Source organism: Aulonocara sp. 'chitande type north' Nkhata Bay, linkage group LG2 (genome assembly GCF_057382095.1).
Source record: "Aulonocara sp. 'chitande type north' Nkhata Bay isolate Kocher_YH1m ecotype deep benthic linkage group LG2, A_spYH_male_GT1.1, whole genome shotgun sequence".
Taxonomy (NCBI): Eukaryota; Metazoa; Chordata; class Actinopteri; order Cichliformes; family Cichlidae; genus Aulonocara; species Aulonocara sp. 'chitande type north' Nkhata Bay.
Genome location: NC_141345.1, coordinates 24,493,984 through 24,507,946, shown reverse-complemented (window position 1 = coordinate 24,507,946; position 13,963 = coordinate 24,493,984). Strand labels below are relative to the sequence as shown.

Genomic DNA, 13,963 nt, shown 5'->3' with positions numbered 1-13,963 from the left:
TGAATTTGAGAAGAGAGATCAGTTTCATTTTTTTTTTTATTGCCGTTACTGGCATCTAAATGTGTTTTTTTTTAAACATAGAATATATATAACTACATCAATTCTATGACCCATAGACTGCATCATATTTCTTATTTCTTCATTAGTTCATTAGTAGTCTCTTCATTAGTTATGTCTCTCCGGGGTTCTTTTTCAGCACCTTTTTCAGGGTTTGTCCTTTCAGTCTTTTCTTCATGAGTTGAAATGTTCAGCTGGGTAAAGATCTGGTGATGGCCAAAACCTCTCATGCCACAACCGCCACTGTGCTTCACAGATAAGCAGATCCCTTCTTTCTCCGTATATTGGGCTTTCCATCACTCCGGTGGGGGTTAATCCTTCTCTCATCATCAAACTGTTTAAGAACAGCGGTGGTTCATCTTTTTACTTTTCTTTTAACTTCAGTTTGACCTTCTAATTTTTTACCGCTGGTCAGTGGTTTGGATTTTGTAGTTTGGGCCCTGTTGTGTTTTCTAAGCCTCCTTCACAAGTCTTCACAGGTGAGAGCAAAAGAATTAAACTGAGTGAAGGTTCAGGGCTACTTCCCTATTTAAATAATCAATAAGGAAAAAATAGATTATTAATGGATTACTGTGCCAGTGTGTTTTGTTACTTTATCTGAGCTGTTTTACCTATATCTCGCACTCTATGAATATGGATATAACTTGATGACGTCACTTTATGATTTTTTTTTTTTTTATTAATAATGAAAACTTCACTGGTAATTTTCAGACCAAGTTCCTTGAGTGGAGCTGAAATTACCGAGCAGTGAACACACCATTCTGAAAGTACTCTGAGTTCCTTCCTGAGTTCTCGAGGCGTGAACATCTTTTGTAGAAAAACAGAAAAAAAACTGTCTTACATGCCATTGGTCGGTGCCGTGAATGGCAGCAGAGATTTTCCAATCAGAGGGCTTCTGCGCAAAAAGGTCGTTTTTTTCTCCTGCTGGTTCTAGAAAACCAACCACGAGTTGCCGTCGTGTGGGAGAATCCATCTTGAAGAGAGCTCTCCGGTTGTGTGATTAGTAAGTACGTTTCTGTATTTCATTAGCCTGATTAGTTTTTTCTCATTATATTGTCACGTAAGTAATGCGATTCTTGTAATCTATCTATTTTTTAAACAGTTGTTTTTGGGGTACATGCAGGTAATTTTTGTAGTTATTAAAACTGTAGACTGATATTGCGGCCGTATCGGCCTCGGCATTACGTAACTACGAATTTGAGTTGCATAGTCCCGGCTCGGTTTATCAGCGCGATACATATGTGTACAACTTTTCTAATATTTGCCCTTGGCAGTAATGCGCTAAAGATGCAGTTTGGTTACTGTGATGTGTAAGTGAACGTAACTCTGTGGCCATTTCCCGGCACTCGGTAATAAGCGGGGCTCTCTGAATGCAGGGAACGCGATCGCGCCGGCCAAAATGGTGGGAAAAGCACGTATTGGCACCATGGAAATGGCGAGGCATGCACGGCATGACACATTATATAACCCCCATAACTGTATCACTAATTCCTTACTCTATCTTGTTTGTGTTGGGGGACTTAGGTATAATTGTGCAAAATGTCTGAGTCAGAGCAACAGTACATGGAAACATCGGAAAACGGCCACGAAGTCGACGATGATTTTAACGGAGCCGGCCTCACTGAGGAGGGGAACGACGACGACGACGGCGCCGCCGCGAATGACTGCGGAGAGGACGCAGGGCCCGAGGACGACGACAATTCGCAAAACGGCGGCACGGAAGGAGGCCAGATCGACGCCAGCAAGGGCGAGGAGGATGCCGGGTGAGTTTAAGAGGCCTGCTGTGAATCTGTGAAGGAAGCAGGCGTCCCTAATGAGCGCTAGCGGTTTGCCACGGCTCTTTGTTCAACCGGCCTTTTGTTGGCGCCATGTGCAGCGCGGAGAGGGGGGGATGGGCGCCACTGTAAAGATTAAATCTAATATATAGTTGCTTAGAAAAGCAGCAGATACGGGGTGGGTGCTGTGCCTCTACCATGGGGATTTCTCACTTTATTAAACCGGCCTTGAAAGATGGCTAACGGCTAAAAGCTAAAGCAAGTGCTACCTACCTACCCCCCTACATTACTGGGTCACCAGATGTTTTGGGACAGCCTGTATATCTACACCCCTGGTTCTACCCACTACCACTACTGTGTGAAGCTTGTTAGTGGGGGGGTGCCTGCAGCTGCTGCTGCTAACAGTGTCCCTTCTCCTGTGCTCAGGAAAATGTTTGTTGGCGGTCTCAGCTGGGACACAAGCAAGAAGGATCTTAAAGACTACTTCTCTAAATTTGGCGAAGTGACAGACTGCACCATCAAAATGGACCAGCAGACAGGCCGGTCAAGAGGCTTTGGTTTCATTCTGTTTAAAGACGCAGCCAGCGTAGAAAAGGTAAGTTATGTAATTATGTGGACACGTGAGGCATATTTTCACAATGTGGGCAATTTTACATGTGTTTGTTTTTTCTTTGTCTAATAGGTTCTTGAACAGAAGGAGCACAGGCTAGATGGGAGACAGATTGACCCCAAGAAAGCCATGGCCATGAAGAAGGATCCAGTAAAGAAAATCTTTGTGGGCGGACTCAACCCTGATACTTCAAAGGAGGTCATTGAGGAGTACTTTGGGACCTTTGGAGAGGTACATTAGAAGCACCTGTCAGCATCTAATGGAATTAAGTGGGTATATTGGAGGTGGCTGCTACAAAACTCTGATTTCTTTGTTTGTAGATTGACACCATAGAGCTTCCGCAGGACCCAAAGACAGAGAAGAGGAGGGGATTCGTATTCATCACGTACAAAGAAGAGGCTTCGGTGAAGAAAGTCATGGAGAAGAAGTACCACAATGTCGGTGGTAGCAAGGTAATGGCACAGCAAGCTTGCCGGCTGAAATTTAGTTAGCCAGATTTATAAGTCTTTGCAAACGTTTAACACGATGCTCTTTGTGTGACATTGTAGTGTGAAATTAAAATCGCGCAGCCCAAAGAGGTCTACCTGCAGCAGCAGTACGGTGCCCGTGGATACGGTGGACGTGGGCGAGGACGTGGAGGTAAGCACGAAATCTGTGTGCACTTCAGAAGACTCTTGATTTCAATCATGGCCTAAATTTGTTTCTGGAGACTTGTGACAAAAGCTTTCTACTTGTTATTTCTAGGCCAGGGCCAGAACTGGAATCAAGGCTACAACAACTACTGGAACCAGGGATACAACCAGGGCTATGGTTATGGACAGCAAGGCTACGGATATGGTGGCTATGGTGGCTATGACTACTCTGCTGGTTATTACGGCTATGGGGGTGGCTACGATTACAGTAAGCGATAAGTGGCCCCAGGGAAAAGAAACAGAATGAGAGAAACTTTATTTTCTTGGTCCTCCTTTTTGTACAGAAGAACTCAGTCCCTTTTTCTCTTGTCCTCCAGACCAGGGCAATACAAGCTATGGGAAAACTCCAAGACGTGGAGGGCACCAGAGTAGCTACAAGCCATACTGATCACACATAGTGCAGGTATGCATTTCTGCATCATCCGTGGTAGTATGAGAACATAGCTGTAACCATTAGTGCCTTCTGACCCCAGAGATCTCCATCTACTCTAAGTCCATTCCAGCATTGTTGTGGGGTTAGGGTAGGCCGCCTTGTGGGGTCTGTGATCATTAGAGATGGATTCATTCCACCTGTCGGCCATCTTTAGATGAACCTGTACTGCGACTGTTTGATCAGTACGCGTCGAGTTTGTGGTGGTTGAAAGCGGGAATAAAGGACTGTTTCACCTTTCACCAAAGTGCTAGGTGTAACAGCTAGAGGTCGTGTCCCCCTCCCTTCCCAGCCCCTGCCCCTGTCCAAAAAGTGTGTCTGTCCATCACTGACCAGTCAAACTCATTCATGCACCTGTCTGTCTTTGTGTAACTGCATGCCGCATTTGGTTTATTCTCAGTAACGTTAAGCACCGTGTTTTTCTCTCAAGGTCTAAAGTAAATAAGAAAAAGAGATCCATGGTCTGACTACAGCGAACATGGGCTCTGGCTTTTCCTTTGGAGTTGGCAGAAAATTTGGACTCATGCTCCATTTGTACAGATCAAGTGAGGAACTGGGGAAGCAAATGTCACTTTTCCACTTTTTATTTTATATTGTTTTTTGTTTTGTTTTTTTGTGTCCATTTACATTTCCAGTGATGGAAGTGTTATTTTTACTGTACTTTTTGGTACCTTTTTGAATCTAATGTATTGTATGGTTGTATTTTTACATGTCTACTGGATTTACAGATGAGCAAGAGCTTTTAAAGCTCGCGAATAAAACAATTTTTTTTTTTTTTTTTTTTGTTTCTTCATTTTGTTTTGGTGTTTATAGATTTTGTTGTTCTCCCATGCTGAGTGTTGGATGTGAGTTGCATGGCTTCAGATGTGGGGTGAGGTTAAAAAAAAAAAAAAGGAAAAAGGGATTTATACTAATCAAAGGGTTCTTTGTAAGAGTGTCAAATAAATATTTGCAGAAGGCCTTGTAGACAAAGACAACCAGCAATTATTTGGTTTTTTTTTTTTTTTTTTGTTGTTGTTGTTTTTGTTATTTTGGCTTTTAAGGAGATTCTTCCCCCATCATGTCTGCAATTTTTAAGTGGCTTTACTAGTGTTATTCAACTGAACGCAAGCCTGTTAAATGTAAGAGGGTATTCCCTCTCTCACTGGAAATTCATTCCTCTAGTGTCTTTGGCAAATTGGTAGAAATAAACTTTTGGTTTATATTACACATGGATCTTTCTGTTATTATTTGTAAAGTTAACGTTAAATGTTTTTGTACTGTTAACTGGCTTGCTTGTTTCGTCTCAAGTAATGTTAACATCTCCATGGGAAGCTGTGGGAGAGGGCTTCACTACCTGCAGGATAACTTGCTGAGTGTAACACCCACCCCACTAGATGTTAAACTGCAATACTTGAGCAATTTTTGTGAATGTGTCCGGGAGTTATAGTTGTCTGGTAAGTGCTTAACTCTACCATGCTGTGTATTAAGAACATGTTGCCAATCAGTGTTAAGTCACAGCTGATTATGTGAACTGCTGTCAGCAGAAAAATGATACAAGAACCAGGATTACAGTTAAAAAAAAAAAAAAAAAAAAAGTTTATTTGTCAATATTTTCTTTAATTTATTTATTTTGTATTATAAAAGTGTGGAATTTCAAAATGTCATCTTCTGGTAGACTACATTTCCCAGGTGGCAATGATATGTTGTGGCTTGTAGTGTTTACCTCCAGTCTGTGGGGTGTCATCAGAGAGGTGACTGGTATGATCTGTTGAAAATGAGAATGACTAAAACATTTGCATTGATATTTCACTTTAAATGGGCATAGTTTGAAACGAATGACGACGCTGATCCAGCAGTACCGTTATTTAAAATTCACTGTCACCGCTTTGATATTCTCTGAATTATTAATTTCCAGATAGAAGTCCAACTTCTCTAAAGTGAACCCCCACAGTAGTCTGTGTTGAGTGGAAGAGGCAACATGTTCTGTGAAGCTGTTTGGTCTACTGGAGCCTCAAGAACAGATTTTAATCTCTACCTCTAAATATTATGAATGTGACCACCTGACTCTGTCTGATGCAATTAAAATGTTTTCTACAGGTTTGACAAACCTTAGATGTCTTCCTTTTCCAGTTTGAGGTCACTGGCTTTCATGTCTGAAAAAAATGAAATGGTTATATTTTGGTGTTGAGGTTTTTATGGACTGAGTAGATAGCATGCATATAACCTTGTTTACAATGTTAGTCAGCTAACCTGTAAGGATGCGATCAATACATTGCACCACCAGCTCTGCATTCTCCATGCCGAAGCACATGGGAGGCTTAAACTTCAAGACGTTCTCCCATGGGCCATCAGTACTGACACATATTTGATCCTCCTCCTTCAACCTGATATAAAGAGGACAAACTCCAATCACAGAACAGCACTGGGGAGTAAGCTTTTTTTAAAAAAACATAAAATGTAAAAACTAACTGATAACTAATATGTTGCACTGCAGTCCCTCACCTCTTGACCACATGCGCTGCAGCTTCTGTGGCAGGAGTCTTCTTCTCTCTGTCAATCACCAACTCAATTCCCAAAAATAGTCCAACACCTCTACAGAAATAAAGACATGGCCTTTTATTGGACTTATGAAAGAATTAGCATACTTGTCAAATATATTTACATGTTAAGTATTCACGTTAGCAGCGGTTTGCAGTCCATGTCTGAAAATCTGAGATTTTTGTCATTCATATCTAGCTTTTTATACTGCAAAGGGTAAACACTACCAAATATATGTATAATAGGGTATGGAGGACAATTTCTATACATTTGAATAATTGAACATTTTTAGATTAAGTAAGATCAAAACACCACACCTGCAAATAAAAGTGAGATGTCAACGAGGCACTGTAAACATGGACATGTCTGTAGGCAAGCTTTAATTAGTAGAGTCACTGGACTTCATTATACGGCAGCTCAATTAGTTATTTTTTAAGTGCTATGAACTGCAGGATACCGCTGACATAGCATCCTTACCTGACATCTCCAATTATTTCATGTCGTGCTTTCAGTTTTGTGAGCAAATCTTTTAGGTGGGCTCCGACCCTCACAGCATTTCCTCTTAAGTCTTCCTCCACGATCACATCAAGGACTGCTAGGCCAACTGCACATGAAACTGGAGTCCCGCCGAACTGCATGAAGTTGGAGAGTAAAATGAGTGATTTATCTTTAGAATATGCATAAAAGCATTATATTTAAAAGTAACACAGGAACTGTGAGTGAAATGTACGTTTTAAGTCTTAAAATGACATTTCTCTCTTAATGTCATTTTAATATTAATGGTAAAATGGTAAAATAGCTATTATTATCAAATACCTGGTTGTGTGTGGAGATCGGGCATTAATTTATGCTACATTAAGGTTTCTGTATAGTCACCGTATTGAAGTACTCCACTCCGTTGGCTGTAAAAGCTCCAGCTATCTCTGCAGTGGTTGCTACGCATGCCAGGGGATGCCCATTGCCCATCGGTTTGCCCATGGTCACAATGTCTGGGCAGAAATCGTCTCCCTGAAGCTGAAAAGCCCAGAAATGATGTCCCACACGCCCAAAACCTGTCTGGACTTCATCTGCCACAAACACGCCACCAGCTGAGCGCACATATCTGTGGAGAATACGACGAGGAGGCACCACACTTTCATTGTTGTACAACCAGCTGAGCAAAAACAACCAGATAACTGAAGAATTACTCACTCTGCAACTTTAGGAAAGTATCCTTGGGGCAAGATTATTTGTCCACCAACACTGGGCAGGGATTCAGCAAAGAAGGCTGAGATCTAAAGAAAAACAGATAATAAATATGCACTATAAGTGTAATGTGCTTATTATTAGCACTGTTCTGAGCGTGTGTAGTAGAGATTTTATTGAGCCTGCATGGAACTGGGTTATAGTGTACCTTACGGCCTTTTTTGTGAACATCCTCTATAAGGTCTTTTACTGTATCAGCATATGCTTGGCCTGGGTTGGGGTGATCTTCTCTGTATATGCCTCTGTAAGTGTCTGGTAGAGGTGCCTGGGAGGATGAAAGAACATGTTCTTTGAGATCAGCAGGAGTCTATTGCTGGGTAGCAGTTTTTGTGATAATAGGTTTCTAAATTTACACACCACATGAACCCATTCTTTCTGTCCCGCCAGTTTCTGGAACTTGTAAGGGCTAATGTCGATGAGAGACATTAGATGCCCATGGTATGCACTAGTGTAGAAGGAGAGCTCATTATAACTGAAAAGCACGTGTAATTGCAGGGGTGAAAGGGCTGCAATGGAGCAAAATACTTACTGGTCAAGAACTACGACATCTTCATGTTGGGTGTACTGACGTGCCAAGCGTAGGGCAAGATCATTGGCCTCTGAACTATCAGGAAAAAAAAGATGTAATTGTACTTTAGAGAATGCTTTTTTTAAGGAGTATGAGCGTGCAACAGAATACTCACCCAGAGTTAACAAAGTAGAAGACACACAGTTTCTGGGGGAGGGTAGCAGCCAGGCGGTCAGCATACAGGACTATGTTGTCATGCAGGAATCTTGAATTTGTGTTCAGGACGTCCATTTGAGCTGCTGCAGCCTTTGTGATGGCGGGGTGACAATGACCCACTTAGAAAAACATACATACAACATGTCAGTAAGGGCGTTAAAACGTCCTGCCACTAGGTGGCAGAAGTGTAATACACTGTATTTTTTTAATTGGTTAGAAAAAACGGACTTGAGACTGGATGATAATGTTTTACCATGTTGGACGTTACTGATACAGTCCAAATAGCGTTTGCCATTTTCGTCAAATAGATACTGTCCTCGTGCTCTTACTATTTTCACCGGGTCTTCTGAATAAAACAGTTTACATGACTGTCTGTAATCAAAGAAATCAATACGTGTCATTTGCACTATATGCACAATAAGCCTGTGAGCAAGCACCAAGAAAACACCAAGTTTCATCTTACATACCCGATTAGCCTATTCCTCATTGCAAGAGTTTCTTCTTTCCGAAGTTCTTCTTGCGCCATGACAACTTAATCTCTGGCTCTTTTAATTTCACGTATACCAAATACAGATACAAATACAATGCCATAAACTATAACAGCTATTGACTAGAAACTTATGGAAAACTGTTTCGCTAACTGACCCAATACGCATGCGTCGGTGGCAGAGCTGAGTTCACTTCCCACTAAGTTCAAACACTTTGTAGTTTTAACTTTTCTTTTCCCCTGTCACAGGTAAGGTAGGGTATCTAAATTTAATAAATATTTTATTATTCGACCTATATTATAAAATACATTTGCCTTTATTGTTAGACAGGAAGATTTGAAATTACGCTCTCGCTTTAACCAGAACGGTGTCACTGTGGGACGGTCAAAGTGACAGAAGCTCGTAAAATAATTGCAATGTGTTTTGCTGTGAGTTCAGTTTAATTTCCTCCAAAACAACAGAAAAAAACAATAGTAAACGTTATACATTTTTGGTATGTCTAAACCTCATTTAAGCATCTCTTGAATCACCAGTTGTAAAGGCATGTGACAAAAACACCCTCTCAATTGGTATCGTCCAGAAGCTATAAATACTCAGTTAATCTGCTCGCCACCCGGTGCACTCGCTGCGCAGCTTTGGTTGCTTAGGAACGCCTGAATGCAGGTAATACATCAAGACAGCTGTAGCATGCTAGCTTGCAACCAAGCTGGCCTTACAAAACGTAGCTATAACCGACTGGAATGACAAGCCTCTAACCGGTCGCAATCAGATCTATTGTAATAAACTGACGCTAGTAATTTTAGTGCATTTATCCTATGAGCTAGCTGACAACTTGGTGCTTCACTGGCTGCATCGTGTTCGTGAGCTAGCTTACCACATACCACCTTGCTCACCGGCTATAATCGGAATCCTATCGATCCTGTAAGTTTAGCATTATTTTAATGTGTTACATTGTAACGAACAACAGCTGGATTGCAGTTCATGAATTTTAGCTGATGGGCAGAAACGTGGTTTGAGTAAGCTGCGCAACACTGTGTTAAACTCGCTTGTTTTCCATTTTTTAAATATTTTTTTTTAATTTTGTTTTTTTAAATACAGTGTCCTTAAGTCAAAGCTATTTTATCAAGGTGGCTGTGCTAGAGGTTTCTTGTCATTTCGACAGCGTCCTATATTATTTTTCTTATGCTGATCGAATGTATGTTTGCTAGTCACACTGAAAAGTGATGCTAAAGTTTTATACTAGTTACTTGACAGCTCTTGATTGTGTTCAGGACATGACAGTGGAAAAAGCTTGGTCTTGTGCCCCTTAAATAATGTCTTGTGGCATGTGGAACTAGGCTAGCAAATGCACTGTTTGCCACAAGGAGGAGGAAGGCCCTGGAGGCCACATCTTGACTCAACAGTGATTGAACGAAAGTCTCTTAAGTGAGCTGAAATATAAATGCCATCAAAGGGCCTCAAAGTTGCTAGATTAATATTTGGTTTTTTTGAAGGGGGGTTTTCCACCCTACATGTGCTCTACACATTCTTTTAAACAGAAGTCCAAAGGCTAATGGGTCATGTTACATTTTAATGCAACGGTCATTCTGTGTCTTTTACTTTCAATTTGAGATGTACAGCACTGAGTAATAGACTTCCTGGGATTCCATACATGGGCTACTGCAGGGGAATCTTCAGGTGTTTGTGCATTCAGTAACTAATGTTTTTTTTTTTTTTAAGTTTTTGATTACAAGTAGAGTAGTTCAGGACTGTATTTGGTTTGGCCTCAAGTAAGTCCTTGAGACCTGGTCACTATTCTTTTGTCCCCTTTACAAAGATACTATGGTATGCTTCCAGCCCCTGTCCCATTCATTTTTCACACACTTCCCCCTCCATCCTTTCCCTTTTAGTCTTTCCCTCCCCCTTCCATTCTTTACTACTCACAACTTTTGTCATTTCAGTTTATTGGACCCTACTGACTTGATTGCAAAAGTTTTGACTTGAGTTGTAGTCTGCATCTCCTTCGAAATAAAATTTTCTTTGGAGTCCCATTTGGAATGACAATATGAACTTAATTTGATGAAATGTGACGTGCTGCTTTGTTCAGGGTCACCTCATGTCCATGTGTGATTCTCGCCTTAGTGAGCATAAACTTCTGCTCCTGCATGAATGAAAGGGCAACTTATAAGCCCTAGCTTGGTTCACATAGACCTGTGGTCAGTGTTTGGTGTGCAGCTTTTCTGTTCCTCTTGCTGTGGGCTTTCCCAAACAGAAAAACAAACATTAGAAAGTACCCTCTGCCCCACAATGACTAAACTAGTTTGATTTCTCTGCAGTTTGTCTAACCACTTATTTAATTTGTTTCAATCTATTCTCACCTGCCTCTCTAGGTTGCATAAAGATGTTGGTGGCAAAGTGAGGAACCTGGTCAGTCTGGCTGGTTGAGGTGTAGAGGGGACGCCACAAACCACGCCAGAACTCTGACTAATGACACTTTCACTGCCCTTGGTAAATCTCCTCATCTCCATGTCTCTCCCTGGATCATAGCTACAAATATGGTGACTCTTATAACAGAGCAACTTCGTAAGCAGAGTTTAGAAGAACCCTATCACAAGGCCTTCTCATTCAGTGTGAATGTGGTGAGTTGGATGGTTTAGATGGAACAAAGTCTTGTCCTTCAAACTGATTTTGTTTCATTGACTTGGTTTTCTCACTTCTGATTTTGAAAACAAGTCATTCTGTTTGTTACAGTCATTACCTACAGTGGGCTCCAGTCCCACTGTCTCGTGGAGTGCTCATAAAACAACACAAGGCAAGTTTAGTGAGTTAAGAGCAACATTTGTGACCAGTGGGGAAATTGGCCTCATGTTTATCTTTTTGGCATTTTCAGAGAGCTACACCTCAACTACACATCCATCATCTGTTGCCAGTGTTTTGGATGACTCCTGTGGACTTGATTCACTATGGCCTACTTCTCAATCTGGAGAATCACTCCAGAGACCAGAACGTCCCTTCAAGGCTTTCCAAAGTTCACCTCCGCCACCTCCAAAACGCCACTGCCGGTCCCTCTCTGTTCCAGAGGATCTGTCTCAGTGCCGCACCACCTGGCATCCCAGCGCATCAAGGGTTTGGACCCCGGTGAAACGTAGCTGTCACAGTGGTGGAGCATCTAGTTCAGGCTCTGGAGCCAGCTCTTTGCCACTTTGTGGTCCTAGTTCCTCCTTCCCCTCTTCCTCCGTACACTCATCTGCTAGTCCTACCTTCTTTAGCTTAGCGCTATCGTCTGACTCCCTGATATCATGGGGCTTCCCATGGGACCCCTGCGATACACTGAAAGGAGCGTGTTCTGCATCTTTTGCTACGCCTTCTTCGTGCTCTTCTTCACCGGCCCCGCTGACCTCACACTATGTGCTGCAGCGTCGCTTCTCCCTCTCCCCTGTACACATTCAGAAATCTCCTACGGTGCCCTTGCCCCCCCAACCCTGTGCAGGTTCAGCCTTGAAATATGGCCGTTCTGACTTGGAGCACCCAGCGCTGTCTCCGTCTCCTACTTCAGCCTGCAGCACACCATCCTCATCTAGGCGTGGCCTCCACCCTGCTTTGCCACGTTGCCACTCGCAGCCCTGTGACATGCGCAAACCTCGCTTAAAGAGGCGCCATGACCCAGATGTTCTGCCCTACCCAAGGCCAGTCCTCGACTTCAGCAAGATGACACAGGTGAGCAAGGAAGGTGGTCCATCAGTGTTACAGTACCTCTGTGACGGAGGCTAATAGTATTGGTGAGCAATCAAGTTCACTACTTTCCTTAAATGTAGCCTTCTCTTTGAGACCTTTTGTGATCTTTTTTTTTTTTTTTTTTTTGCTTTTATCTCATCACTTATGTTTTACCACTTTATCTTTATCACTTATTATTTGATGCAAGGATGCAAGACAGTAATTATTTTTGTCTATAAAAATAGTAACATGATGATCATGATGCACATGGTTTTTCCTGCTTAGATTGGTAATCGTGAGAGCCCTGCATATGGACCAGGTAGCGGTTTGATTCCAGTGACCTCACAGGTGGAACGACGTTCGGCTTTCTCTCCGGCAGAGTTTCTGGGAAGAGCCAGCATCGGGCCGCTCAGTGAAAGTGAGGAAGAGGAAGACGAAAGGAGGCCTGCAGATGGAGGACAAAAGATTGTTTTTGAAAGAGACTGTACAGAATTGGATCTGAACCTTATAGAAGAAAACTGATCGCTCCTTGGTGCTCTCAGTGTTATAACTGCATCAATATCCATGTTAAGCACACCTGCAGGCTTATATTTTCTTTTTAATATAACGTGCTCTTCTGGCAGTTGGTGGAAACCTGCTGCCCTCTCTATACAAATGTCCAGAGTTTAAAAGTAAGCTCCAAGGACCCCATGTGGGAGGCTAATATCCAATGACATTACTGCGATCATAACACTTGAGCTTGCTCACTATTCAAAATTGCACAAATTTTGTTAGCGCTGGCCTGTTGAAGCACTCCTTAAGGAAATGTGCATGAGCGAATAAGCAAGATTTAATGCGCACAGATTTTTGACTAATATTTGATATTAAGACAAGTCTTAATTAGCATAAGCCACTGGTTTGCATCTTGATGGCCTTACATATCCTTATCAAAGAACTTTATTGCCAGAGGTTGACAGAATGTTTCTATTACATGACGCACACTAAATGCCAGTAACTGAATGAGACAGATTGTTGTTCAGTGCTGCTTCTGATACTCGAGTAGACTACTTTTGTATTTGGCTGACTGAATTAAATGTGAGCTGTTTAACAGTAGCTAAAATGTTGCTGTGTGTAAGATTAAAAAAAAAAAAAGCCCATACAATAAGTATCCATATTTAATTGTTCTGTGTATTTAACAGGATACATTCCACTTTTTAAAAATCTCGCCTAAAGCCTCTTCACTTTTACTGCTGTTCTAACTTTTCAGATATATTCTGCTTTTCTTCTGGCACAAACGACATAACACACCCTCTACGTTACATTATCTTTTTGGAGTTTGTGTAATTGCTTTGACATTGACACATCTTGTTAACAGTGACACGGCTTACATAAACTGACCATGCCTTAAGCTTAAAATACAGAGTTCTTGGTGCTGTGCTCTTGTTTTTCACAGCCAGGCTCCTGTTTGCACTGATTGAGATATTTCTGAATTCGAGGCACATACACTTCAGTGGTCAGTCGTATGAGTGCTGCAGCTGGTCTTCACAGGGCACAATGTAACGGGCTGTACAGTGGTTTGAGTGAGTACATGCGTCCAGCCATTTCTGAGAGTGTATGTAACGAAAGAGTGAGGCTTTTAAGAAATGATTTCTTTGGCTGGAAATATACTTGTTGCACAATTTATGTACAAATAAATTTAATAGAATTATTTTTTTTCCCAAAAAGTGTCTTGTCCTTCTTTTCTTCTTCT

At 41.8% G+C, this 13,963-nt stretch overlaps 3 protein-coding genes across 6 annotated transcripts; 2 read left to right on the top strand and 1 right to left on the bottom strand.

Annotated features, from left to right (window-relative positions):
* Positions 1-911: 911 nt before the first annotated feature.
* Positions 912-4,771, top strand: hnrnpaba (heterogeneous nuclear ribonucleoprotein A/Ba). The gene is made up of 9 exons (XM_086312423.1): positions 912-1,060; positions 1,582-1,820; positions 2,259-2,427; positions 2,515-2,673; positions 2,763-2,894; positions 2,991-3,081; positions 3,187-3,342; positions 3,452-3,537; positions 3,995-4,771. The coding sequence occupies exons 2-8, from the start codon at positions 1,597-1,599 to the stop codon at positions 3,520-3,522; spliced, it is 1,002 nt and encodes a 333-aa protein (XP_086168549.1). The 5' UTR covers positions 912-1,060; positions 1,582-1,596; the 3' UTR covers positions 3,523-3,537; positions 3,995-4,771.
* Positions 4,145-9,076, bottom strand: phykpl (5-phosphohydroxy-L-lysine phospho-lyase). Of its 2 annotated transcripts, XM_086312338.1 has the most exons (13): positions 8,521-9,076; positions 8,307-8,425; positions 8,013-8,172; positions 7,859-7,933; positions 7,687-7,774; positions 7,478-7,594; positions 7,276-7,358; positions 6,961-7,186; positions 6,562-6,716; positions 6,049-6,138; positions 5,797-5,930; positions 5,655-5,699; positions 4,145-5,311 (listed from the first exon to the last, which is right to left on the bottom strand). In XM_086312338.1, exons 1-12 carry the CDS (start codon positions 8,577-8,579, stop codon positions 5,656-5,658), a joined length of 1,350 nt encoding a protein of 449 aa, XP_086168464.1. In that variant the 5' UTR covers positions 8,580-9,076; the 3' UTR covers positions 4,145-5,311; position 5,655. The 2 variants fall into 2 exon arrangements, with proteins under 2 accessions (XP_086168464.1, XP_086168455.1); XM_086312329.1 differs by lacking the exon at positions 8,521-9,076 and having other exon boundaries at positions 8,307-8,511.
* Positions 8,743-13,929, top strand: LOC147337878 (protein FAM53C-like). 3 transcript variants are annotated; one of them, XM_086312412.1, is made up of 5 exons: positions 8,743-8,789; positions 10,911-11,159; positions 11,272-11,332; positions 11,411-12,237; positions 12,520-13,929. In XM_086312412.1, exons 2-5 carry the CDS (start codon positions 11,076-11,078, stop codon positions 12,754-12,756), a joined length of 1,209 nt encoding a protein of 402 aa, XP_086168538.1. In that variant the 5' UTR covers positions 8,743-8,789; positions 10,911-11,075; the 3' UTR covers positions 12,757-13,929. The 3 variants fall into 3 exon arrangements, with proteins under 3 accessions (XP_086168538.1, XP_086168520.1, XP_086168530.1); XM_086312394.1 differs by lacking the exon at positions 8,743-8,789 and adding an exon at positions 9,072-9,204; XM_086312404.1 differs by lacking the exon at positions 8,743-8,789 and adding an exon at positions 9,213-9,462.
* Positions 13,930-13,963: the final 34 nt, after the last annotated feature.